We start from the raw sequence: 26,743 nt of genomic DNA on the forward strand, positions 1-26,743 counted from the left end.
ACCTATTTTTCACCATTTTCACAAAATCCATCCACTCACTATCTACACAACCACTCTCTAAAAAATGCACCGAGGAGACGACGAATCACCCGACTCTCAAGAATCGGGATATGGCGAAAATCCATCAAACCCCTCGGGCTATCCTTTGCAGCCATCGGGTTTTGGCAGATATGCTTCTCAGCCGTCGGGCTTTGGCGGATATGCGCCTCCGTCCCAGCCTTGGACTTGGAATCAATCTCCCCCACCGTGGGCATCGAGTCCACCCCTTCCTCCATCGCAGTCGTGGAGGTCTTCTCCAACTCCGCCACCTTTACAGCGGAATCTGAGTCGTTCCGCATTTGGAGATTACAGACCCAACCTAGACACGCTTCACCAGCCGCGTCCGGGTTCCCCTGTCCAAGCCAGCCAATCTCCGTTCACCGAGGCATATCAAGTCGCGTTTGATACTCTGATGGGTCTGCTCAGTTCTGGCATCCCAGATACGCCGGCATCATTGGTGGAAACGCCCGTTCCGACCCGAGGAGGTAGCGGCAGTCGGGGCGGAGGAGGCAGTCGTGGCACCAGCCACGTCGGTTGGCGCACGGGCAGCGGGGCCGGCATTCCGAGTGGCGAGGGCAGTGGCACTGGCGGTAGCGGTGGCTCTGGTTCTGGGTCCAACCGGGGTAAGCCATACACCAAAGACGAGAGCATTGCCGTGGCGAAGGCTTGGGATGCTATCACTTCAGATCCCGTGGTGGGCACAGATCAGGCCGAGGGGAGCTTTTGGAGGCGCGTCATGTTTGCATACGAGGAGTTCAAACCCGCCGGCGCCGAGAGGCGCGACCCAGAACAGCTCCGGAAAAAATGGAGTAGGATTCTACGCGCGACCAAGCGGTTCGCGTCCATATACGAGAACAACCTTCGCCACGCTGAGAGTGGCCGCAGCGCAGCAGATGTTAAGAACCTGTCTGAGGGCCAATACCACACGGAGGGCTAGCCGAAGTTCACCTTGTGGGAAGAGTATCTTGTCCTCGCGGATTGTCCGAAATTCAAGTCGATTGTGGCGAACGAGGTGGAAACAGCTCCTGGGCCAAAGCGCACAAGGCACAACCATGCAGGCGACTACAGCAGTGGAAGCGGCTCGCACGAGTTCGAGCAGTCCGACGAGCAAGTCGAAGAGCCAGCCGATACTCACATTAGGCGACGACGGCCCATGGGACAACATGCCTCAATCCGCAGCGCCAGATGGGGTAGAAGTGGCTCCCGCCTATCGGCGGGCGCGTCCGGATCGCGCATCCACCAATCCGCCCCAATCCCACAGCCCACGGTGCAACCCCACGAGGTTTTGTTCAATACCATAGACGTGCAGTTGATGCAACAACTGCAAGACGTATGCAGCAAATACGCAGGGGAAACTGACCCGTACGTTAGGAACGTCTACAAGAGGCTCATCACTCGGATTGAAAGTCGACTGGGGTTGGTTGATAATGCGCCTGGGGATACCACGGCCGACAGCAACGAGAGAGGAGGAGGAGAAGAAGAGGAGGAAGACGAGGAAGCCGACTCCGACACCGAGTAGACGGTGGCGGAGTTTTCTAGTTGTATTTTATTTTAATTATTCGTTGTTTAATTTTACCGGTTTGCAATACAACGAATATTCGGCCCTAATTACCTCGTATTCTAGTTATTTACACTGCGATTATTTAAATTACACTTGATTGAAACTAAAAAATATTTAAAAATGAAAATTGATTATAAAATTTAGGGGCTATTGGAGGTGTCCACTATAGTGGCGGAAATAGAATTTTGGGGCTATGGACAACAAAATTGGGGCTATGGACAAAAACTGGGGCGGGGCTATTGGGCGTGTCCGCCTTATAGTGGACACCCTAACAATTTGAAACGCCACAAGTCGTTTCTGAACTAGGTTTAAGACTTTCCTCTCTAGATTCACTGATCCGACACGGCCAAAACAGGAGTAATCAATACCATACACATCAGACAGAAAATGCACAAATCCTAAAACTTGAGCCCTGAATGAATGGCAACGACGCCTCCCACAAGGTTTTCATACTCAACCTTCTGAAAACCAGCTTCTGCAATCATCGTTGCAAATTTCTCCTGCAGTTGCAAACAATATCATTATTCATAGTACATCACATCAGGTAATGTTCCGGCAATTATCAAACAGGAAGGGATTGATGATCATAAAAAAATTATCATGAGCTTGATGTGTTCTACTTATCATCAATGAGACAAATTTATGGATCTAGAATAAGAAAGTGGATCTGAAGAAACTCGGCAAGTTTTATGAATCCGTGAAAGTGTACCTGCTTGGGGAAGCGGCGGATACTCTCTACCAGATACTGATAAGATTCACGATCACCTGCAACCAGCTCTCCTACTTTCGGGATGACTGAAAATGAGTAATAATCATACCTGAAAGATAAATGTTAAGAATATTAGTACTCTGTCCCACATCGGTGATATGACATAGCCTTGCTTAGTTTCTTCTACTATATATATGTGGCCTATGTTGAGTAATAAAATACACCAAATACACTACTACTTTCTCTACTATGTCTATACATTTTTCCGCTTATATCTATATTTTACTATTCTACATGGTACGGATTCGAATCCGTCTCTAGAAAATTAGGGTTTCCCCAAAAAAAAGAACTAAATTAGGGTTTCTGCCACTGCCCGCTCTACTATCCCCATTCTGCTCTTTCGTCACTACTCTACTCTACTCGAAATTATGTTTTGTTCTGCTCTACTGCGCTATTATGCCCAAACTAAAGTTTACAGTGTTGCTGCTACTCTGCCTAAATTTGGTTTCTACCACTACTATATTGCACAACTGCTCTTCTCTGCCCAAACTAGGGTTTCAGACATTGCTGCATTCTGCACTATTATGGTTCTGCTATACCACTCTTTCTGAAATTACAGTTCTACTATGCTCTACTCAGCTACTCTGTCCAAACTAGGGTTTTTACGTTGCTGCATTCTGCGCTATTATTTGCATGTTGTTCTACTTCTACTCCGTTGCTCTGCGCTATTATCTGCCTGCACTCTTGCTTGCTTTTTATCTACCTGCGCTCTTATCAACAGTTATTATTCTATTCCTACAGTTGTCCTCCTGCTACAGTTGCTACTCTGCTACAACTGTCACTACTACCCTGCATCTACTACTTCTGCTCTACAAATGCTACTTTGCTACAACTGTCATTGCCATGCATCTGCTACTTCTGCTACAGTTGCAACAACAACTGCCATAAAGCCGCTACTCTGCTACAGCTGATACTACGCTACAGTTGCAACTACTGCAACTACTGTCCAGAGTGTCCAGCTGCTACTATGCTACAGCTGACACTAACTACCATGCATCTGCTACAGTTGCTACTACATCTACTACTGCCCTATAGCTGCTACTCTGTTACAGCTACTACTACTCTGCCTTGCAGCTCTACTTATGCAACAGCTGCAACTACTACTGCCCTATAGTTTCGGCTACTACTATTGCTGCCGATGTTTGAGGGAAAACATTTTTGAGAACTTTGTACCAAGCTGGACAATATAGGTGTTCCAGCTTGAGGGGGAGTGTTAAGAATATTAGTACTCTGTCCCACATCGGTGATTTGACATAGCCTAGCTTAGTTTCTTCTACTATATATATGTGGCCTATGTTGAGTAATAAAATACACCAAATACACTACTACTTTCTCTACTATGTATATTCACTTTTCCGCTTATATCTATATTTTACTATTCTACAATAAACATTAATCAGTAACTATCAGAGGATATATATCGGGGAGCCAGAAACTTGCATAAGCTGTAGAACAGTGAATCTATAACTAAAATGCATTGATTTTAGATATGTAAGAAAGAACCATCTAATTTAGTTTCTTTGACCAATAAATTCACCATAAGACTAGTGATTAGCAAAAAGAAATGCCATACATAGGACAATAATACATTGCATGCTGTAACAAAAACAATGTCAAGATTAAATCCCATTGAGCCATCTATTACTTACAGAAGCATGTACCGTCAAAAGGAATGCACTAATCAAAAGACAGCAACAAGAGTTTGATATAACTGGGTATGAGAGATGAGAGTTTGGCTCCACATACAAAAGTAATTATGTGGTAATGATAATGACACTGACAATGCTACATAACATATGCACAATATGAGCAGAATAGAGGCTGTATTAAAAATTAAAATATATTGGTACGCTTACAAATCTTTGAAAATTGGAAGTTCCACATGGCTGAGTTCTAGACAAAGAAATCTCCCTCCTGGTTTAAGCACCCTTCGAAATACAATGAGCACAAGTTAGAATATCCAAACTAGCATCTAAATGAACAAAAATAAAAAAGGAACTCAAAGTAGGAAAAAAAACAAAAAAAAAACAAAAAAAACAAAAAAAAAACAAAAAATATAAGGAACTGAAATCACAGGGTAACCTGTAAGCTTCTGCAAGAGCTTTTTCTATATGTGTTACATTCCTTATTCCAAATGCAATTGTATAACCATCCATTGAAGCATCACTAAATGTTAATTTTTCCGCATCTCCTTCAACCCAAATGAGAGATTTACTGTCTCCCAACCCTGACAGTGATACAGGGAACACTCCATTAAGAAAATGAATCAGACTTGATATATAGAGAAACATTATGTGAGCAATATGAGATTTCATTTTGCATAAGTGGCATACAGAAAATAAAAGTATTGCCTTACCTCTCTCCTGGGCCCTCTTTCTGCCAACACGTAACATATTGGGGTTAATATCACAGACAAAAATTTGCGTTTCTTCAAGTAGATTATCATCATGAATATCTCCTACAGCTCTATGTGCAACAGCATGGATACTGTCTAAGATTCTGAAAGCAACATCCCCTGTAAAATTAGAGTCTCCTTACCCAAGCAGCTAATATGACACCAAAGAGGTCTAGCTATCAAAAGAATAAAATGTAACGAAACTATCTTCCACTTTATAAAAATGGCATATCAAAAGCATATTAATTCAAAAGGTCTAACTATCAAAAGCATATCAATTCAAAAGGTGAAGAGTTTTATAGCAGATAAGTGTCATTGACTATAGATATGACTAGCTCCAAATTTTACATAACATGAACAAAATGGCCCCAAAGTCTGCATTGGTATTCTCTTGCTCTGAGAGCACTGCAAACATGATCTACATAAACATATATGTATATATTGATAGGTAATCGTTCTGCTTCTTTATACAGCTTATCCATACGAATGAAAACTTTATTATCAAAAAATCTACCATCTAGGAAGGAATCAGAGATTCTTGCTTGTTATAGTCCCTTTATAGTGCCTCGAAGAAACCAGAACAGGCAATAAAAACTTTTTTAACGTATGAATGTGCAAGATTTGGCAGCAAAATCCGTCAATCAGAATGGTAGTATTATGTGATTTTCAAGATTAGATTCTGAAATGATAGGAAAGTGAAAATGCAAATGAACGATCTTATCAACAATTAAAGTGTTGTAATTTTTGAGAATGCATATGCATCAAATATTTTCAGCTTCATAGTTTTGGCACACACATGTTGTGAATGGAATTTCATAAAGTGGACTCTTTATACTCATCAAACTTATATCCATACTTATAAATCACCTGTTCCACCAGCCACATCAAGATGCTTCATTCCCGGGAATGGATTCAACTTGGAAACCAGCCTACAAAGTAACCACATTAAAGTAAGAAATACTACATATGAAGATCAGCTCATGATCCAAAAATCAAATCAAGAAATACAACAGCCACAGCCAACCTCTCTTTCCACAATCTATGCAGCCCACCACTCATTAAATCATTCATGACATCATAACTCGATGCTACACTAGTGAAAACATTGCCGACCATTTGACTCTTTTCCTCCTCCCTCACTTCCTTGAATCCTAAAGCAAAAGGGGAATAGCAGACTCAAAAATATTATACAGTATTACACATAGCTGCATATTTTATCAGATTATACTCACATCACAATAGAACAGCACAACAATCTCTAAATCATACTAATATTTGGCAAAAGGGGGTAAAAAAATTAAGGGGAAATGAAGGCTGACCGAAACTAGTAGCATGAGAGTGCAAATGCGAGCAAAAACGCGAATGATTCCTCCTCAAACCCCGGTAAATCGATCTCATTGACATAGATAAGAGGCGATTGCTCAATTGAATCCCAAAATGTTGGCTAAATAGAAAGTTGCAGTAGTAGTATTTCACATTTCTTCAGCAAATTTTATTTCTCATTTTTACAAACCGGGCGGCTGTAGAGAATTGGGCTCAGCTCAACCCAGCCCATTTGCATAGCGGACTGCGCATACAAAACTTTATTTAATTTACATTTTTATTTTGAAGGATGGGTACGCACATGAAGTAAATAATACTCACTCCGTCCAACAATAGTAGTCATATTTGTTGTAGACAAGGATTTTAAGATATGTAAAGAATAATATTTGGAAAAGTTAGTTGAATATGAGGTCCATTTTTTATATTGGTCTTATAATAGAATTTGAGTGAAGTGGGTTAGTGGAATGTGTGACTTACCTTACCATTTATGATAAAAGTGAAATATGACTCTTATTACAGGATAGACTGGAATAGCAAAATATGACTCTTATTGTGGGACGGAGAGAGTAATACTTATATCTCCAAATATACCAACTTTTAATTTCGGCAATTAACTAAATATCTTGTGTCACACAGTATATCTCCAAGTATACGAACTTTTTGTTTTATAAGTTGAGTGGAGAGTGATATTAATGTTTTCATTATAGGAAATGTATCAATTAGGGAATGATGTCTAACAAAAGGAAAATGTCACTTAGAGTGAGACATATAGATTATAAATTATGATATCACACAATGCCTAGCTTATTCACATAATATATACTCCCTCCGCCCGGGAATAAATGCCTATTTTGAACGGACTTAATTTAAAAAATTGTTCTAACTTTGTGAAAGAAAATTGAGTGAAAAAAGAGGTAATGGAGGTTATTCATACTTTTATACTACTAGATCAGTCCCAACACGAGTGCCCTATTGATGACATTTTATTAATTGAATGAGTAAACTGGATTAATTTTGAAGTAGTATTAATAATGTTGAATGTTAGTATTATTAATAGCACTATTGATCCATAACAAAGTGATAGTATAACCAATTGCAATTGTTATGATATTATTAATGAGATGAATTTTAGTATTAATATTATATAAAATCTTGAATTGATTTATATGTTGTTTGAAACAAAATCGCTTTTCATATTGCTATATGAAGTACTATACTTGTACTATTTGACTTGATTTATATTGTTTCAGTTTTGTCGACATCCAAGAAAATGTCTCCTAACAATGTCTAACATTCCCCGACTCACCGAGTCAAGCAGGAGACGAAAGTCAGGCCACAAATAATCATCATTTCTGAATATGAAGTGTGTGGCAATCCAGTTCCACTGCAAACAAAAGATCTAGTACACAATCTAATTCATAAGCACCAGATCAGAAGAATAATCTCCCAATTTCCATTAGGGGATTTCAACGCTGCACATCCCTCAACTCCAAACCACTAATAATTACTTTTATAATCATAACCTTGGGTGATGATTGATTTTGAATTGTCTAGATTCCCAATTCATTAATCTTGATAAGAGTAAGAACAGAGTGCACTTGTAATTAGAAACTATAATCTCAATAAATAATAAGCGTTTCTAGCAGCTAAACAAGAAGAAATCTTCACCTCTCAAAATCTCCATTCGTCAATACAAAACCGAATCTTGAACCGCAACCGAGAATTCCTTCATCATCATCATCATCTTCTTCTTCTTCTGGTTGCTGTTAGAAACTCTCTTGGAACTTCTTCTGGGAGGCAATTGGTGGAACAAAAAGGGGGCGGAATCCAAAGCACGCCTCCTTCTCCTCCGGATGGTGACGCGGCGCTGGATGTAAGGGACGCCGATGACCGATCCGGCCGTGACTTGGTGGATCGCCTTCACCAGCAGATCGAGGCCGTGCCAGCGATGCGACGACGGATGCGGGAAAGAATTTGCGGCGGTGATTGATGAGGAATCTGATGAGATGGAGGATGAAGGCGATGGCGTTGAGAGAGAAGCAGAGCAGCCGAGAGTTGGTTTATTCCCGCGGATCCTCATCGGAAATAATGAAATGTAGTGATGGATGTAGCGCTACACCTTCATTCAACAAATCCAGTGCCTATGTATTAAGGTCTGTATATATAAGTCTGATGCCTCCGGAATTCAATACGACCAAAAATATTAATAGACGTTTGCTTTTAGCACCGGATTTAAAAAGCAAGTTAAATGCAGTGAAAATAAAATAAAAATATAAATATAAAAAGATGAAACGAGAATAAAGTAATAAAGACATTAAAGTTAATGGAAGAACTACATTCACTTTTTGGCAAAAAAAAAAAGAAAGAAATAACTCGGCTACAGTGAAATAACCCAAAAAGATATACGACTCAATTACAAAAAGACAGAAAGAATACTATTCTCTCTTCTCTATCCGTCACATAAAAGTATAAATTATTTTATTTTTCATCTGTTCTTAAAAAAGTACTTATAAACTATTTTCTTTTTTGGAAATTCAACTACTGCATACTAATAATGTGGCCTCAATCTTCACTGACACTGCTTTTTATTATCATTTCTCTACTTTCTTTTACTCTATTAATTATGCATTATAACTCGTGCTTACCAAATGTTCATACTAATACGCTCGAATTTTGCACTGTTTTAAGGCCTTTATTTGGTTCGTTTTGAGTGTCAAAGTTGCATTACATTCATTATTTGCATATTTTATTTATTTTGGTATTTTAACGTGTTTCATGACAAATGGATAAAATAGAGCCTAAAAAGATATCAAAAAGTCGAAGATGGAAATCTGGAGTATTCGATCCATCCAGCGGTCCGTTGCACCTTTGCCAGCGACTGCTGCCCGGCAACGACCGTTGCCCCAGTATCGGCCAGCTTCGGAAAATAGAGCTGAAAAGATGAACACGCCCCAGCAACCGCTGGAAAGTGCGCATCGATCGCTGAGTTAGATCCAGTAGCTACAGAGTGATGGTCAGGGGCCGCTGATCAAGATACAAAAGCTACAGGATGATTTGCAGCGATCGTTTAACAAAGTGCAGCGGCTCGCTGAAAAAACACGGCGCACATAAATTGTTCTATTTTCTCTCCAAGACTTGCCATATACTATGCTGAAGATTTATCATACTATGATGCACGATTTTAAGGCTATAAATATCCCCTCAAGCTTCATCAAATGAACCTTTTGCTGCATAGTTTTCATAGCATAATATTTGAGAGTTTCTTCTACTGTTTATCATTATTGCTTAAGGAGTTTAAAGAGTGGATTCAAGAGAAGATCAAGACTACGAGATTCAACCTTTGGGTTCTATTACTTTAGTTCTTATTTTTTTATGTTTTCCCTACAAACTATGTGTTTAGATTATTCCATCATGTATAACTAAACTCGTAAAATTTTGGGGATGAGTTAGTAACGACTTTGGTTTATACAGTTCCTATTTATTTAATATTTGTTTTGGTCGTTACTTTGCTTCTATTCTGAGTGTTAGATAATGCTTCATGTTTGAGTGACATATTCTATGATGATTTACTGACGTGCAACATAATCGTGAGAGGAGGTTTGCATGTTATAAGAGCTTAGTTGACGTTACAATTAACTCCCCTTAAAACGGTTATGTTAATTGAGAGCGAGAACATTAGGAGTCTTAGAAGCTTTTAGGAGTTACAGATCTAGGATTGACGCCCCTAGTGTTAGTGATCTACTCTGTGCCGCATGGTCAATATTTATGTGACTCGTTCTAGTAAAATATGAATTGTGCTAGGGTATTGTAATTGGAACTTGTATAAACCATAACTATGAAAGCACATCCTTAAAAATCTCTTATCTCATCTGTTTATTTCTGTGATTTTATCTACAACTGCGTTTTGTTCTCTTTATTTTAAAACTTTTACTTTTCAAAACTAAAAAATCTTTGTTTTACCAAATAGTAGAAGAGGCTTAGAAGAAGGTAAACAATCTGTGATAGTTTTTCCTGTGATCGATATTCGGTACTGACCTTTAGCTATACTATTTACACTCTGTATACTTGTAGGTTTATTTAGTGCTAATAAAAAGTGCATCACATACTTTTGAATTTTGAGGGACAGATGGAGTGATTAATATTGACAGTCTCTATAGATTTTTTATACTACTCCCTCCGTCCATCTTTGATTGAATCGTATTCCTCTTTGATAAAAAAAGTACTTTATTCTTTCTTACTTTAGAGCATCCGCAACCCGGCTCTTAGTCATCTCCATATCCTCTCGCCTAGACGAGATGGCTAAGAGACAGGTTGCAAGCAATTGGTCTCGAAAAAATCTCTTGGGGGAAAATATTATCAAGTCAGCTCCCCCCCCACACACACCAACACGTGGCGAGTTGGTATTGGGCGGTGACGCCCACTCGCCGGCCCGCGAGCGGGCGTCGAGTTTAATGATTTTAATTTTTTTTCAAATCAGAAAAAATATCAAAATTAGTAAAAAAAATTTCCCAATTCCTTAAATGTTAAAGTTTTATATAGTTTCTTAATTTTATTTTTTATCCAATTATCCTAAACACTTCTATAAATACCTCATTCATCACATAAAAATATTTTATACCAAAGAAACACTATCTCACTAAGTATATGAATTATTTAATTTTCATATTTTTCTATAAAAATATATTAATATTATTTTTTAATTAATAATTCATCTCATTTTAAATTAAATTTGTTTGGAAAAAATAAAATTGAAATGAAATAGTGGGACTCGTGAATAGTTAAGAGGTGAGATGGATTGTGATGCAGTTCTAGAAGGCAAGATTGGTGGCTAAACAAGTTACATTTTGGGTTTTATTTATTTCCTAGTTAGTATAATTAGTAGATGGAAAAACGTGTGGAGAAATGAGAATGACTGAACTGGTAAATAAAAAACTTGAATAATTGAAAACTCTAGAGTATAAAAACTTAATTTAAATTTCTTATTCAAACTTTGTCTTTTAAGTTCAACAATGCGTAGGAAAATAAAACTTAAAGAAAAATAACTAAAAGGAAAATAAACGAAAAGGAAAATCTAATTTGATAAAGGAAAAACAATTAATTTTTTTCCATCTACTAATTCTAGTAACTAGGAAATAAATAAAACCCAAAATATAATTTGCTTAGCCACCAAGTTTTATCTTTTAAGACTTTGTTAGATTGGAGATCAGAGAGTTTGCTGGTCATGGATATGATGCTGAAGAGGAGGAAGAAGATGAAAAATGTTAAACATACCCTAAACATGTTTAGAACACTAGCTAGCAATGCTCGAAAAAAAATCATAAATAATGTTAAACATATGATTGATACATGAACATATCAATTAATCACATAATTTAATCAACTCATGCATTGTCACGTAAAGCGTACCATAGGGATTAAGGAACCGAATTCAATCACCACCTTATTTCTATTTTTGAGATTGATCTCTACCACGAATCTTTTTATCTGTTCGCTCGAGTAAAAATTCCATGATCCTTCCACACCATGGTGGCATAATGATTTGGTGTGCCTCACCAATAACTCCTTGCCAATTGAAAATTAAAAAAAGTCCACATGCCATATCACTTGACATAAATTTGGCAATTTTATATCAAAATTGGAGACATCCACTTAATCATTTTATAGAAAGTGTAATATATTAAATATAGAAATTATATCATATAAATTATGAATTAACTTTAATATACTAGTAAGTACTATTTATATATGCATATTGATCTCATAATATAATAATATTATACACATAAAAGTAATCATATTGCATTACTTTTCATGTCAAAGAAAAAAAATCATATTATTATGAATAAGATTTTTTTAATTGTTTTAGTATTTATATACTATATAAGAAAAAATTCACATAAATAAAAATTATGACTGACTGTAGCTTATACTATTTTGTTAGCATATATATATTATAATTTTCATTATATTTATTAGCATGTAAAAAATCAAGAATTTTTAACAAAAGAAAATAAAAATGAAATATTAACATAATCTGAAAATATTATTATTTTATAAAAGAGATGTCTTATATATTAGTACTATTATATTATGAGATGAATATACATATATAAATTTTACTAGTACATTAACGTCAACTCATTTTTCATATAAGTATAATTTCTATATTTAATATTATTCAACTTTCCATAAAATAATTAAATGGATGTCTCCAATTTTGATATAAGATTGCCAAATTTATGTCCAAGTGATATGGCATGTGGACTTTTTTTTTATTTCCAATTGGCAAGGAGTTATTGGTGAGGCACGTCAAATCATTATGCCACCATGGTGTGGAAGGACTATGGAAGTTTTACTCATGTTCGCTCACCTTATAATTCACCTTCGTGTGGGCAAAGATTGTCAACACCTTAGAAACTGGACAAGAATCAAAGACGGAAGAATTTCTAGGTGGAAACCCTAAATTTTGAAAAGTCTCAGCTTGAGGGGGGAGAGAATTCGAATCATAATCATAAAATACTACTCCTTCCATCCCCAAAGAATATGAACTTATGATTCGGCGAGTTTTAATGCAAAATTGGTAAAGTAAGAGAGATGTAGAGAGAAAAAATAATTAAAATATTATTAGTAGAAAATGGATCACACCTTATTAGGGTGAAAAGACTTTCCAAAATTAGAAAGTGCATGGAGGGAGTAATACATTAATATGATTACCATAAAGTTCTAGACTTTAAATAGGATTTAAAATTTAAGTTTTAGTTTTTTATTTTCCTTTTCTGAACGAATATCTATATGGCAATATTATATTGGTGTTTTATTTTCTTTTTCCGAAGAATACGGAGCAAAAATATGCTAATATTTAAGTAAGTTTTAAATTTGTATTTCTATTATCTACATGGCAATATCCCAATATATTAGTGTATTAGGAGATGTATTAGATGTTTTTTTTATAGCTTTAAAGACTATCCACATGGCATTGTTAGTTAACAATGACTTCCGTAATAAGATGACACTTCGTTTTGATTACTCCCTCCATTCTACTTAAGGAGTCCCCGTCATTTTTACACAATCATTTTATAAAAATTATAATCAATAGTTAAAGTGGAGAAATGGTAAAGTAAGAGAGAATAACATAGAAAAGAGTCTCCTCTACATTATTCTCTTTCTTACTTTATCATATTTCCACTTTAACTATTTATTATGATTTTTACAAAATGAGTGTGCAAAAGTGACCGAGACTCCTAAAATAGAACGGAGGGAGTATAATTTAGAGATATATTGGTAATGTGGCTTGTCTTCGAATATTAATATAAGGTGGCCTAATTTTTTAATATTGGTAACAAAAAACTGAGGATCAACTAAGTAATTTTTTATTTGATTGTTTAATTGTGCTATTTTAATTATTTAATTTAAAAAATGAGAAATAAAATAGTGAAAATATAAATATTGAAAATACATAAAGTGAAGTTTGCATTTGAATAATGAGAGCACCCGCAACGCGGGCAGCCGGCATTCCGCGGGCCGTTCCGCCGGAATGACTTCGCAGCAGAACGCGTTGCGGTGCATGGTGTCGTCGAGGAGCCGTTCCCAAGCCGTGCCGGGTGCCGACGGCACGACCCGCGGCACGGTCCGTGAGTGGCTCTCCCCGCGTCGTGCGTGTCGCCCACTCGCCGGCCCGCGAGTGGGCGACGTCACGTGCTGACGCAATAATTATTTTTTTATTCGATTTTATAAAAAAAAAATAAAATTAACGGTATTATTACCATTTTTTATACCGTTTTTTATACCGTTTATTTATTTATTTTTTATTTTCTTATTCTATAAATACTCCTAATTCATCCTCATTTCACACACAACTATACATCTATTCTTCCTAAATCAACTTCATTTCTTCTCCAATTTTTATATTCAATCTCTTCACAAAATGTCCGGCGACGGCAACTACGGCGGTGGCGGCTCCGGTGGGTGAGATCTCAACGCGTTCGGCGATTGGGAGACCATGTACAACACACTTGGTGGTTCCGGTTCGTCGACGCCGGGCACCCAGGGGTCGGCGACCCCGGGTGGGTACCAACCACCCACTTTTGATGTGGATGCATACGCTCGACCCTCCGCCTCGCGGCCTTATCAGGGATTGTCCCAGATTCGGGAGGATATCCCCGTTGAACCCACCCAGGGAGGAGGCCGAGGCGGTGGAAGCTCCAGGGCTGCGTCTGAGGCGGCCGAGGAGGAGGAGGAGGAGGAACAGGAGGAGGAATCGGAGGATCTGGGCCGGCATCCGTACAGCAACGAAGAAACAAAGGCGGTGTACAACGCCTGGCTCACCGTCTCGTACGATACCATCGTCGGGAATCAACAAGCCGCCAAGTGCTTCTGGGAAAAGGTCCGTGATGTCTACCACCAGACTAAGCCGAAAGGGGCCCGGAAGCGCAAATATACAATGCTCCGTGCTCACTTTGGCCGAGTTGACTTACAGGTCAAAAAATTATGCGGCATCTACTCGGCCGAAGCGGAGCTTCGGGCGCCGACATTCTGAGGGCGGCTTTGCGCGCCTTCCACCAGGACACCGGTGTACAGTTCAAATTTGTTGATATTTGGCAGCTCGTCAAGGACGAGGAAAGGTGGGCCGGCGGTGTCCGCTCCAGCTCGGGCTCAACCTCAAAGCGCACGAAGCACACGGCGAGCGGCAACTACTCGTCTGGTGACACCGGGGAGGGCAGCGAGGGTGAACCGCAGGTGTTTGCGGGTACGACCAGCGAATACGGGGGATCCAGCCGTGGGCGCCGTCGGCCGCAAGGGACGAAGGCGTCGAAGGCGGCTAGAGCGAGGAAGGGCAGAGGCGAATCAAGCCAGCCGGCCTCGGGATCGGGCTCGCGGGGAGGCTCGGACACACTTATGGTGGCGTACATGACCCCCACAATGGCAGACACTTCCCGTTTCTCGTACGCCCAATTCACGGCCTGGTGGAACGGAATTGTGCATATGGCAGCACAACTTGGCCTTCCGACTCCCCCTCAACCTCGACCGCCTCCGGAGGATGATTAGCCGGCGGAGTAGTTTTTTTCTTTTCCCACGTTTAATTGTGTGTTTTTTATTGTGTTTTTTTTTATTTTTTTAGGATTTTAATTGTGTGTTTTTTATTTTTTTTAAGTTTAAGTTGTAATTTTTTTTAATGTTGTGTGTTTTTTAATAAAGTGTGTTTGTTTTAATTGAATTGGGTTGGAAATAAAAATAAGAAATGAAATTGAATGAATAGTAATTTAAGGAGGTTAAGGAACGGCTAAGGAACGGAGGGTTGCAGGTTCCGTTCCTTAGTTAAGGAATGAAGTAAAAAAGTACAGTGGGGCCTGCAAATAGTAGTTTAAAGAATGGTTTAGGAACGGTATAGGAGCAGCGTAGCGTTGTGGATGGCTTGATGCTATCGTGTAGCGAATGCAGTTTAATAATTGCAGCCGGCCTTCCTCTTCTTCTAGAAGCATAGGTAGGAACAGGTGAGCTTGACCATTGCAATTCAAAAATAACAGCAAACGATTCTTCCTCTTTCACTATTTCTCTTCCCTTTCTTCCAATCTTGGTTTTTTAATTTTCCTGTTTATAGAAAAATAATAGTAATGTGTTTGACCTTTGAATTTTCTAGATCCTTCTTCATGTAACCAACAATGGTGATAAATGCGTTGGTTTCCAATCACATCGACCCAAATTATACGCCGCCCTGTGGAGATATCTGCTACTGTTGCTTTCTTTGTCGTAACAACTAACAAGTTAATGCTATAGCTCTAGCTTCCCATAGACCACTTCAATTTTTTCGTTGTTTCTTAAAAAAACCATTCTTTTCCTCTGCCCCATCTTCTAGTAGTTTGTAAAGTTGGTTTTTTAGCTTGGCCTGTGAATATCAGTTTTCTTGACTTTTGGGAGTTTGCAAGCTGCGTGATGCTGAGATGATGAAGGGCTCACAACAGCAGTGGCCGTTTCTGGTTCCTCCACCTCGAACACCGGGTAAAGAAGAGCTCCCTGTTGATATTGATAGTTCAATTCCTGTTTCTTCTATGTCAAAGCCTTATTCTGATTCCCAGATTGAAATGAGTGGTGGTTTTGTGAGGAATCCTTCCTCCCATTCCATTCAGTCAAAGTCCTCTAGCACCCACTCCATAAAGGGGGTGAGCTTTAGAGAAGGGCATGATTTGAACCCTGTTAGCTATGGCTCTAGGGGGGCTAGTTCTGGTTCGAACCCCGTTAGGTATGGTTCGAGGGGTGCTAGCTCTGGGGGGTTTACTTCATCTTATAAGGAGATCAATGATGAGGATGCAAGGTTAGTGTATGTTAATGATCCAGGTAGAACAAATCAGAAGGGGTTTAAGTTTGCAGGGAATTCAATTAGGACTTCCAAATATAGTATCCTCACTTTCTTGCCTAGGAATTTGTTTGAGCAGTTCCATCGGATAGCTTACATATACTTTCTTGTGATTGCCATTCTCAATCAGCTACCTCAGCTGGCTGTTTTTGGCCGGGAAGCTTCCATTCTGCCGTTGGCCATGGTGCTCTTTGTCACGGCAGTTAAGGACGCATATGAGGACTACAGGCGCCATAGGTCTGATAGGATTGAGAACAACCGGTTGGCGTCAGTCTTGGTGAATGGAGAGTTTGAGGATAAGAAATGGAAGGACATTTGTGTTGGGGAGGTCATTAAGGTCTCTGGGAATCAAACTCTTCCATGTGATATGGTGTTGCTCTCAACTAGTGATACTACTGGTGTCGCATATGTGCAGACGACAAATTTGGATGGGGAGTCGAATTTGAAGACACGGTATGCAAAGCAGGAGACTCAGATGAAAGCCCCAGTTGAGGGGAACATAGGTGGGCTGCTGATCAAGTGTGAGAAACCAAATAGAAATATATATGGTTTCCAGGCTAACATGGAAATTGATGGAAAGCGTGTTTCTCTTGGACCGTCCAATATAATTCTACGCGGTTGTGAGCTGAAGAACACAGATTGGGTAGTTGGTGTTGCAGTTTATGCTGGAAAGGAGACAAAGGCGATGCTGAACAATGCTGGAGCTCCGTCCAAGAGAAGCCGTCTTGAGAAGCGCATGAACAAGGAGATCATCATCCTGTCAATTTTTCTAGTGGCACTATGTACTGTAGTCTCCATCTGTCACGGTGCCTGGTTGAGACGCCACAGAGAGGAGTTGTACCTGATGCAGTTCTACAGGAAATATGACTACTCGGAGCCTGAAGTTGAGAAATACGAATATTATGGTTGGGGAATGGAGATATTCTTTGTGTTCCTCATGTCAATCATTGTTTTCCAAGTTATGATTCCTATATCATTGTACATATCCGTGGAGCTTGTTCGTATTGGCCAGGCTTATTTTATGATCCAAGATGACAGGATGTTTGACAAATCGACCAATTCGAGATTCCAGTGCAGGGCATTAAACATAAATGAAGATTTGGGGCAGATAAAGTATGTCTTCTCTGACAAAACCGGCACTCTGACTGAGAACAAGATGGAATTTCAGTGTGCAAGCGTTGGAGGAGTAGACTACGACAATGGGAAGGACATCAGTACTGAAGATGGGCAAACAGGATACTCAGTTGAAGGTATTATGAAATTTCTGTCTCTTTCACTCTATGCTTTTATTTGCAGTGTTCAAGAGATATTGCATCAATAGCATGTTCAATTGTTTTCATGCTCACCATTTTGATTTTCTTTCATATTTGTTATCAGTTGACGGGATGGTTTTAAGGCCAAAGATGACAGTAAAAGTTGGTCAAGACCTTCTCAACTTGTCAAAAATGGAACATACAAATGAAGGCAAACATGTTTATGATTTCCTCGTGGCATTGGCTGCTTGCAACACCATCGTGCCTCTCACTGTTGAGACATCTGATCCTGCTATAAAACTGATAGAATATCAGGGGGAGTCTCCTGATGAACAGGCATTGGCCTACGCTGCTGCCTCGTATGGATTTATGCTCGTTGAACGCTCTTCTGGTCACATAGTAATTGACATTCAAGGGAAAAGGCAAAGGTAACCTAGACTTTATTTCTTTTCTGATTGTTGTATATAGATCCACTTCTTTTGATCATGGTCTATGATGTGATCTTTCAGTCAGATATTTTAGTCGTATATTGGAAATTGAGTTGACATATGATGTGAATATTGGTTGAGCTAATGAGCTCTTTCTGTGACACTGTTTCTTAATAACATACTCCTATTATCAAAGCCAAAATAAATTGATCACTGGTTTAGATTGTCAATAAAAAGAGCCTTGATTTATGTATGAATTGATGGCTTTTGATTTATGAATTTTCAAGTCTAGTTACTGTTAACTAAATATTACTAGCAAATTTGTTTTCATTTTATTATTTTAAGTTAACATGTGATCTTTGATTTCACAGCTAAAACTTCTGCTACTAATATGTTTCACCTGCCTTTTGGTGATGATTCACTATTCTTTTCATTTTTCTTAATTGAAACTTAGTTCTGTTGGTATTTACCTTCTTATGATATCCTTATTGGCAGCACAGGTTCAACGTCTTGGGTTTGCACGAGTTTGACAGTGATCGGAAGAGGATGTCTGTTATTGTAGGATGCCCGGATCAGACGGCGAAGGTTTTTGTTAAAGGAGCTGATACAACCATGTTCAAAGTGATAGATAAATCCTTGAACTTGAACATGGTTAACGCAACTGAGAGCCATCTTCACTCTTATTCGTCAAAGGGTTTACGAACACTTGTCATTGGAATGCGGGAACTCAGTACGTCTGAATTTGAGCAATGGCAGTCATCGTATGAGTCAGCAAGCACTGCCTTGATGGGCAGAGCAAAATTACTTCATAAAGTTGCCAACAATGTGGAAAGCAATCTTAAATTATTAGGTGCGTCTGGGATCGAGGATAAACTGCAGCAGGGTGTGCCAGAGGCAATTGAGTCTTTAAGAACGGCTGGTATCAAGGTCTGGGTTCTAACCGGTGACAAGCAAGAAACAGCCATCTCAATCGGCTACTCCTCTAAGCTACTAACGAGTAAGATGACCCAGATAGTGATAAACAACAACTCTAAGGACTCGTGTAGGAAGAACTTGGATGATGCTTTGCAACTGTATAAGAAGCTCTCAAATGTTTCCCATTCCAATGACGGAGGCCATGGAGTTGGAACTAATCAACTTGCCTTAATTATTGATGGAACGAGCCTTGTGTATATTTTAGAGACTGAACTCGAGGAAAAGGTAACTCTTACATGTAGGCAAAAAGCATTCATTCTCACACTGGATTATCATATATGAAGATTATTTAATATCCGCATTTGATCTTTTATGCAGCTTTTCGAATTAGCTAGCAAATGTACTGCAGTATTGTGTTGCCGTGTGGCTCCTTTGCAGAAAGCCGGTATAGTAGCTCTCATAAAAAACAGAACTGATGACATGACCCTCGCCATAGGTGATGGTAAGCATCTTTATACCTTTGTTAAGGATCTCTAGGAAAGAAGCCAAAGCATAATTTTTTTGTAGGTTTTATCAATTGAAACTCACCTTTCCTGTCTGTCTTATATCTCAGGGGCAAATGATGTTTCCATGATTCAAAAGGCTGATGTGGGTATTGGAATCAGCGGCCAAGAGGGAAGGCAAGCCGTCATGGCATCAGATTTCTCGATGGGTCAGTTCAGATTTTTGGTCCCGCTATTGTTGATACACGGACACTGGAATTATCAACGGATCAGCTACATGATTTTGTACAATTTCTATAGGAATGTCGTTCTAGTTTTTGTTTTGTTCTGGTAAGTGAAAAAAGCAACCTTTTGGTGACCTTAACACAAGCACTAAAAATTCCACATTTACTGATAATTTGTGTTTCTCTCCAGGTATGTTCTCTTCACTGGATTCACCCTGACAACTGCAATCACTGATTGGAGCTCTGTGCTGTATTCAGTAATATACACGTCGTTGCCTACAATAGTCGTAGGAATTCTTGACAGGGATTTAGGTAGAGGTACCCTCCTCAAGTATCCTCAACTATACGGGTCTGGACAAAGGGGAGAAAGCTACAATGGGAAGTTATTCTGGGTCACGATATTGGACACAATGTGGCAAAGCGTAGCTGCTTTCTTCATACCTCTGGCTGCTTACTGGGATAGCACCGTTGGTGGTTCGGCCTTGGGGGATCTTTGGATACTTGCAGTCGTGATTCTGGTCAATATACATCTGGCCATGGATGTGATCAGATGGTACACGATCACTCACATTGCCATCTGGGGATCTATACTTGTGACTTTCATCTGTGTCATGATCATCGATGCCTTGCCCTTCCTGCCTGGCTACTGGTAAAATTTCTGTACCTAATTGTTATGTTCATGATCACAACATATGCTTGAATGAGCTATATCTCATAAAGAAGGTGAAGTAATTCGTGTATGAATACTTATGCAGGGCTTTCTTCATGATTGCGAAGACGAAGTTATTCTGGGTATGCTTGCTTGGTATCGTGGTGGCAGGAATGGTTCCACGTTTCGTCGTAAAAGTATTTGTACAGCATTGTAAACCCAACGATATTCATATTGCTAGAGAAGCAGAGAAATTTGGAAATTTAAGGGAAACAGATGCAGAAACAGAGATGAATCCCATTTCTGATCTTCCACGGAGTAGTGCTACTACTTAGATATACATATATAGTATATATATACACCAATCGCCATCCATTTGTTTTCTTGTTCATATTTTTTGGTATCTCATTTCTGTAAAATATATCCAATTTGTTTGTGCTGGTCAATCATTTTTTTCTCAATCATTTGGTAGGTAGTCTGCGGAAGAGAGTAAATATGTAGAGAGTTACACTTAGGCTGTAAATTTAATAGTACTATTACAATTACAATACGTTTAACAAAAACATTGGTACGATACATGTATGGAAAGAATGCAATGATATTCTTGATGGTTTTTCTTATATCTGTTTTGTTGAAAGACATAATATTACTAGTATTCTAATCCTTTGTCCCACAACATATTGGTGCTAATTGCAACATAAACTTTAATGAAAGTTAAGTAGGATAATTTTGTAAGAGGAAAAATTATTCAATTTGTTAATTTTGTGCTAGTTTATTAAGAACTTTTTCTCCATATGTCCGTGAGTGAAAAATAATTTGTGTGCCTTGTTCTAGACTAAAAAACTATTCCTAAACCGTTGTTACTGTCTTCTTTGGGTTTCTTTGGGTGTATAATCAGTGAGTCGCTGAAAACTCTCTGGATTATGTGACATTTTCACTATCGCTGGGTGTGCTTTTTGGAATGGTTCTGGACTCAGCGACACAGACTACTTAGGGTTCAGTTTGACAGACAGTCCAATCTGCCAAACTGGACTGTTTGTCAAATTGGACAGTTTGCACGACTTTTTCTATGAGCTTGTTCTCACCTCCTACAATGAGAATAACACACTATTGTAGGTCCGAAAACATGTAGAAACCACTCAAAGTTAAGTGAATAAATATTGTATATTTGATTCGCATCAACAACTCTAGTTGTGGTTGACCTAACGTATCAAAATGAGGTTGAATTATACGTATCAATCAATTCAATTTAACTTTTTTTATCAACATATCACTAGAGTAATTACACATCCTAATCACACAAAACAAAGATAGTGCATAAAATTTATATGGCTGAGGTCCATTTTTTCATTTAATTTTCATAGTTGTTCAATGATTTTAGTCAAAAACTTTATGTTTTATGACTCATTGCTTAAGTTCTCAACATTATGAATTGATCAATTTTCCTAAAAATGATGGTGCTGTTAAATTTTAACAATAAATTAAAATTTGACTATTAATCAATTAAATTGGTCCCAACATCAAATTAGTCCTCAATAGTAGTTTTTTCAGTTTTATAAATGTTACTATGACAAAAAGGAGAAATTATAATGTTGAGGTTGAATGTGATAAAATTTCTAACATTGAGGACTAAGCGTGTAAGAGAAATAACCTTTTTTATTGCCCACCTTTAGCTTTAGGAGAAGGAATGCAGTGAACCCTTGCACTTGAGAAAACGAAATTGCGATGATGAAAAACAAAATCGAGTTGATCAGTTCACCACACGGGCCTCTACCCGATCTTCCGGAAGAAATTATCAAAGAAATACTGCTGAGGCTGCCCGCAAAATCACTCTCGAAATTTAGGTCTGTGTCAAAATGTTGGTTTTTCTTGATTTCAAGTTATGAGTTTGCTAAGGTCCATCTGAAAATATCAAACAAGAACAACATTTTTGAACGCTATAGACTTATAGTTGGCTCCATTCAATCTCTCATGGATTTACACACTTGTTCTCTACGAGAAACGGTTGGGAATACTGTTTATACCGGTCCAATTTACCCTGATGTTGATATGCTCCCTGATGTTGTTCGCTTTGATTGCCCATCTTGCAATGTTAATAGTTTGGTATGGATGGAGGGGTCTTGTAATGGGTTGGTTTGTGTTCTTGAGTCAGCAAGAACTTTGATTTTGTGGAACCCCACAATCAGAAAATACCGGGTTTTGCCTTGCTCTGGAACGCCTATGAGGTTCGAGCACTATCCCCTGAACTTTGGGTTTGGTTATGATGAGGTTCATGATGATTATAAGGTGGTGGAGCTTTTACATTTGGATCCTGGCATGTCTTTGACGGAGCCTAGAGCAAAGGTCTATAGTTTGAGGAGTAATAGTTGGAAGGCATTGTTGAATTGGCCGAATGAGAAAGTGGCTTTGCGTTCGGGGGTGTTTCTGAATGGGGCCATTTATTGGTTGGTGTTTTGTGCTGGGAGGCCATCTGATTGGGGGATTGTTTCCCATGATCTTGCTTTGGAGACATTTGTGGAGTCGGAGCTTCCATTTAATGATGATGATGCTCTTAGGTTTGAGATGAATGCATTAGGTGGTTGCCTTTCTGTGTGTTATCAATATAAAATGTGGTTGGATGTGTGGCTCATGAAGGAATGTGGTGTTGCGAAATCATGGACTAAGATTATGAGAATTCCATCGACATGGGTGCGTTTTTCTTTCATGACAAAGCCGCTGCTGCTGATGGAGGATGGTCAGATGCTGATTAGATATGGGTCTGAGTTGGCATTGTATGATCCTAGAAACCCATCTGTTCAGCAGAAGGCTTCTGAATATGATGTTGAGGCTGCAGTGTATTTTGAGAGTCTAGTTTCACCAAATTTGGATGATGAAGTAATCATTGCAAGAACATTACCCCATAATGTCATTACAGAGATCCTCCTGAGATCACCTGTGAAGTCTCTCCTGCGCTTTAAATCTGTTTCAAAAAAATGGTTTTATTTAATTTCAAGCTCTGATTTTGTGAAGGCCCATCTCAAGGTATCAACCAAAAACAATGTACACATCAATGACAAAGTCATCTTTGGCTCAAATACCTTCCCTTTCGATCTATATACATGTTCACTTCACACTGGGATTGAGGGTTCTAATATAAGTGATCCTATTTACCCTACTACTATTGAAAGCATACCATTTGATCGAGTAAGGTTTGATTTTGCTGAGCCGGATGATTCGATATGGATTGTGGGTTCCTGTAACGGGCTGGTTTGTGTGGCTGTGTCTGGTTACACTGTTGTTTTGTGGAATCCAACTACAAGAAGAATGAAACTAATTCCAGACTCTGGCACAGATCCGGATCGTGATTCGTTCGGATATGGTTTTGGTTATGACGAACTGCATGATGATTATAAAGTGGTGGAGGTATCTGGTGATAAGTGTCAGATGACAGGTGCATATGAGACTCAACAAAAGGTTTACAGTGTGAGGACTAACTCTTGGAAGATTTTGTCAAATTGGCCGCTTAGCAATTCATGTTATGGGACAGGCAAGTTTATGTATGGATCCATCCATTGGTCAGTATGCTCCTCGGATATTGTTTCTCATGATCTTGCAACAGATAGTTTGGTGGAGTTACCTATGCCTGATTTTGATGATGATGATGATGATGATGATGATGATTTCAGACTAGATATAGAGATTTTAAATGGTTGCCTAGCTGCATGCTTTGAGCGTAATGTTTACATGGATATATGGGTGATGAAGGAGTATGGTACGAGAGAATCATGGACTAAACTGGTTCGCATCCCATTTTTTCTTGATTTCAGAGATCATGATTTTTTCAGACCTTGTCCGTTGTTTTCATTAAAGGATGGAAAGATTTTATTGAATTTTGGATCAAGTATAATAGTATATGATTCAAGTAACTCGCAGTGCACCCCTCATTTTAGTACAGTCTTCACAGTAGAGACCACTACCTTTTCTGAGAGTCTAGTTTCGCTAAATTTTGATGATGAAATCTTCTTTGGAAGGACATTGCCTCTAGAAATAATTACAGAGGTCCTCCTGAGGTTACCTGTGAATTCTCTCGGGCGTTTCAAAGCTGTTTCAAAAGAATGGTATTCGCTAATTTCAAGCTCCTATTTTGTGATGGCCCATCTCAAACTTTCCACAAAGAACAACATATACATCCACGACAAGCTCGTCTTTAGCTCCAAAAACTTCGACATGGATCTCTACACTTGTTCTATGTACTCTATGGTCAAGGATTCTGTGTTGGCTGATCCTATTTACCCTGTAACTCATGAAAATTCACCATTTGATCGTGTGTGGTGTGACGATCTTTATGAGGGTGACTCAATATGGTTTGTGGGTTCTTGTAACGGACTGGTTTGTGTGTCTGTATCTGCTAATACTATCATTTTGTGGAATCCAACTATTAGGAAATCGGCAGTAATTCCAGACTCTGGCACTGACTTGGACTTTGATAACTTCAGCATCACATATGCTTTTGGTTATGATGAAATTCACAATGATTACAAGGTGGTTGAGTTTTTTGGTGCCATGCGCAATACAGGCGTGTATGAAACTGGAGTAAAGGTTTACAGCATGAGGACTAATTCTTGGAAGGTTTTGTCAAATTGGCCTGGCAGAGATACATTTGGTGGGCCGGGCAAATTTCTTAACGGTGCAATCCATTGGTCCGTGTGCGACTTCGATAGAGCAGCTGACTGGGTTATTGTTTCTCATGATCTTGCTACTGATACCTTCACCGAGTTACCTTTACCTACGTTTCATGATAATGATGTCCGAGTCGAGGTACACGTTTTGAGAGGTTGCCTTGCGGTGCATTGTGAACATAATATTCTCATGGATGTATGGGTGATGAAGGAATACGGTAACAGAGAGTCATGGACCAAAGTCGTTTCCATCCCATTTTTTCTGGATTTTAGGGATCATTTATTTATCAGACCTTGTCCGCTGTTTTTTTCAGAGGATGGCAAGATATTAATTGACTATGGATCAACCATACGCGTATATGATCCAAGCAATGAACTCTTCCATCATTTTAGCACGACCTTTGAAGTTGAGGCTATAACATACATCGAAAGCTTAGTGTCGCCCGATCTGAATGCTGAAGATTCTCCTGAAGTTCATTTTGGGGCATAACTGTGTAGTCTTGTATGGTAGTTTCTCGTTTTGAGGCATCCTCTGAAGCTGCTGCCAGATGTTGAAAGCTTAGTCCCTACTAAGTTTTGACACGAGCTGGAGAGCTAAACTCAACAGTGAGTTTATGCTATGTTAAGATGGTTATCATACATATATTTCTGCTTTAAATCGACCCTTTAATGCTCAGTTGGTTTTAGAGTTTGAATTTATATGTCATATGCAATAAAAAGCAATATCTTCTAACTTGTATTTCTGGTGGCTTGTTCCTAGTAAGATTTTTAGGGGATTAATCATTACTATTAGCTTGATTGACAATTTCAACTGTCTTATTGATATAGTTACCTTCGTTTTGTCACTATACCCTATCTAGGAATAGAATTTCATTCCTTTCTATTCATCGACTAACTAGTGGCGTGGGGTTGTGCTGTTTGGGAGGATAGAGGTTGAAATTTTTTAACATTTAAGGTATGTTTTGCGTGATATCTATAATAACATTTGAGGTAGATTCTGTGATGCCCTTGGCCATATGTAGTAGTTTCTGCCTTTGTTGGTAAATTTTTATGTTCCACATGCAGTTGTTTTTCTTGTATAGTCGACACTGGTTTTCTTGTTCGCCCCCATCTATTGAGCTTGCCTCAACCTTCCTACGTCCAACTTGTATTGGCCTTCTCATTTGATTTATCGAATCTGCAAACTTCATACATCAGCCTATACTATACTTTTGCTTGCCTCAACCTTCCTACATCCAACTACCTGCAAATATATGCAGAGATGAATCTCTTGTTTGTGTGGATGGATCACTGATTGCATGGTTAATTGTTGGCACAAAAATTTATACAAGGGAATGTGGAGTCAAAAGTGTGTGAAACTATTTTCTGGTGATGAAAAGGATTTTTAAATTAGCTACCTTTTCTTACTATTTTATCTTGTTAAAATAAATTACTGTTGTGTTATTAGCTTAAAGTAATGGATGACCTATTCTCACTTTAGTTAGAGAATATCCAGTCACAAAATATATTTGTAAATGTCATATGAAGTGCAGTTCAAATTATATTTCGGGAATCTTCTCCAACAACAAACTCCACAGTTGAATTCTCGACGTCGTTATTGGGTTTGGCGCATTGATTTGTAAGTAGTATGTGGTTCTGCATGGGAGAAACTTCTCTTTTAATTCTCGGGATATTG

At 38.8% G+C, this 26,743-nt stretch overlaps 3 protein-coding genes across 4 annotated transcripts; 2 read left to right on the forward strand and 1 right to left on the reverse strand.

Moving 5' to 3' along the window:
* Positions 1-1,783: 1,783 nt before the first annotated feature.
* LOC121743615 (2-methoxy-6-polyprenyl-1,4-benzoquinol methylase, mitochondrial-like) lies at positions 1,784-6,251 on the reverse strand. Its single transcript, XM_042136946.1, has 8 exons — positions 6,084-6,251; positions 5,789-5,915; positions 5,632-5,693; positions 4,726-4,884; positions 4,452-4,596; positions 4,226-4,297; positions 2,310-2,418; positions 1,784-2,100 (listed from the first exon to the last, which is right to left on the reverse strand). The coding sequence occupies exons 1-8, from the start codon at positions 6,166-6,168 to the stop codon at positions 1,999-2,001; spliced, it is 861 nt and encodes a 286-aa protein (XP_041992880.1). The 5' UTR covers positions 6,169-6,251; the 3' UTR covers positions 1,784-1,998.
* Positions 6,252-15,577: 9,326 nt separating this feature from the next.
* LOC121744962 (phospholipid-transporting ATPase 1-like) lies at positions 15,578-20,981 on the forward strand. 2 transcript variants are annotated; one of them, XM_042138669.1, is made up of 8 exons: positions 15,578-16,083; positions 16,569-17,688; positions 17,816-18,119; positions 18,620-19,319; positions 19,413-19,536; positions 19,648-19,867; positions 19,952-20,410; positions 20,517-20,981. In XM_042138669.1, exons 2-8 carry the CDS (start codon positions 16,620-16,622, stop codon positions 20,743-20,745), a joined length of 3,105 nt encoding a protein of 1,034 aa, XP_041994603.1. In that variant the 5' UTR covers positions 15,578-16,083; positions 16,569-16,619; the 3' UTR covers positions 20,746-20,981. The 2 variants fall into 2 exon arrangements, with proteins under 2 accessions (XP_041994603.1, XP_041994602.1); XM_042138668.1 differs by having other exon boundaries at positions 15,578-17,688.
* A 1,073-nt stretch (positions 20,982-22,054) lies between these two features.
* LOC121745315 lies at positions 22,055-25,807 on the forward strand. The gene has a single exon (XM_042139165.1). It carries the CDS (start codon positions 22,136-22,138, stop codon positions 25,556-25,558), a length of 3,423 nt encoding a protein of 1,140 aa, XP_041995099.1. The 5' UTR covers positions 22,055-22,135; the 3' UTR covers positions 25,559-25,807.
* Positions 25,808-26,743: the final 936 nt, after the last annotated feature.

This window comes from Salvia splendens, chromosome 8, assembly GCF_004379255.2.
Source record: "Salvia splendens isolate huo1 chromosome 8, SspV2, whole genome shotgun sequence".
Classification (NCBI taxonomy): Eukaryota; Viridiplantae; Streptophyta; class Magnoliopsida; order Lamiales; family Lamiaceae; genus Salvia; species Salvia splendens.

Coding starts and splice junctions, on each gene's coding strand:
- LOC121745315 (XM_042139165.1), top strand. CDS start 22,136: ATGATGAAAAACAAAATCGAGTTGATCAGTTCACCACACGGGCCTCTA.
- LOC121744962 (XM_042138668.1), top strand. CDS start 16,026: ATGATGAAGGGCTCACAACAGCAGTGGCCGTTTCTGGTTCCTCCACCT. Junction 18,120..18,619: donor ATTCAAGGGAAAAGGCAAAG/GTAACCTAGACT, acceptor TTGGCAGCACAG/GTTCAACGTCTTGGGTTTGC. Junction 19,868..19,951: donor CTAGTTTTTGTTTTGTTCTG/GTAAGTGAAAAA, acceptor GTTTCTCTCCAG/GTATGTTCTCTTCACTGGAT.
- LOC121743615 (XM_042136946.1), bottom strand. CDS start 6,168: ATGTCAATGAGATCGATTTACCGGGGTTTGAGGAGGAATCATTCGCGT. Junction 5,916..6,083: donor CTCTCATGCTACTAGTTTCG/GTCAGCCTTCAT, acceptor CTTTTGCTTTAG/GATTCAAGGAAGTGAGGGAG. Junction 4,885..5,631: donor TGATGTGGCTGGTGGAACAG/GTGATTTATAAG, acceptor CTAATTTTACAG/GGGATGTTGCTTTCAGAATC.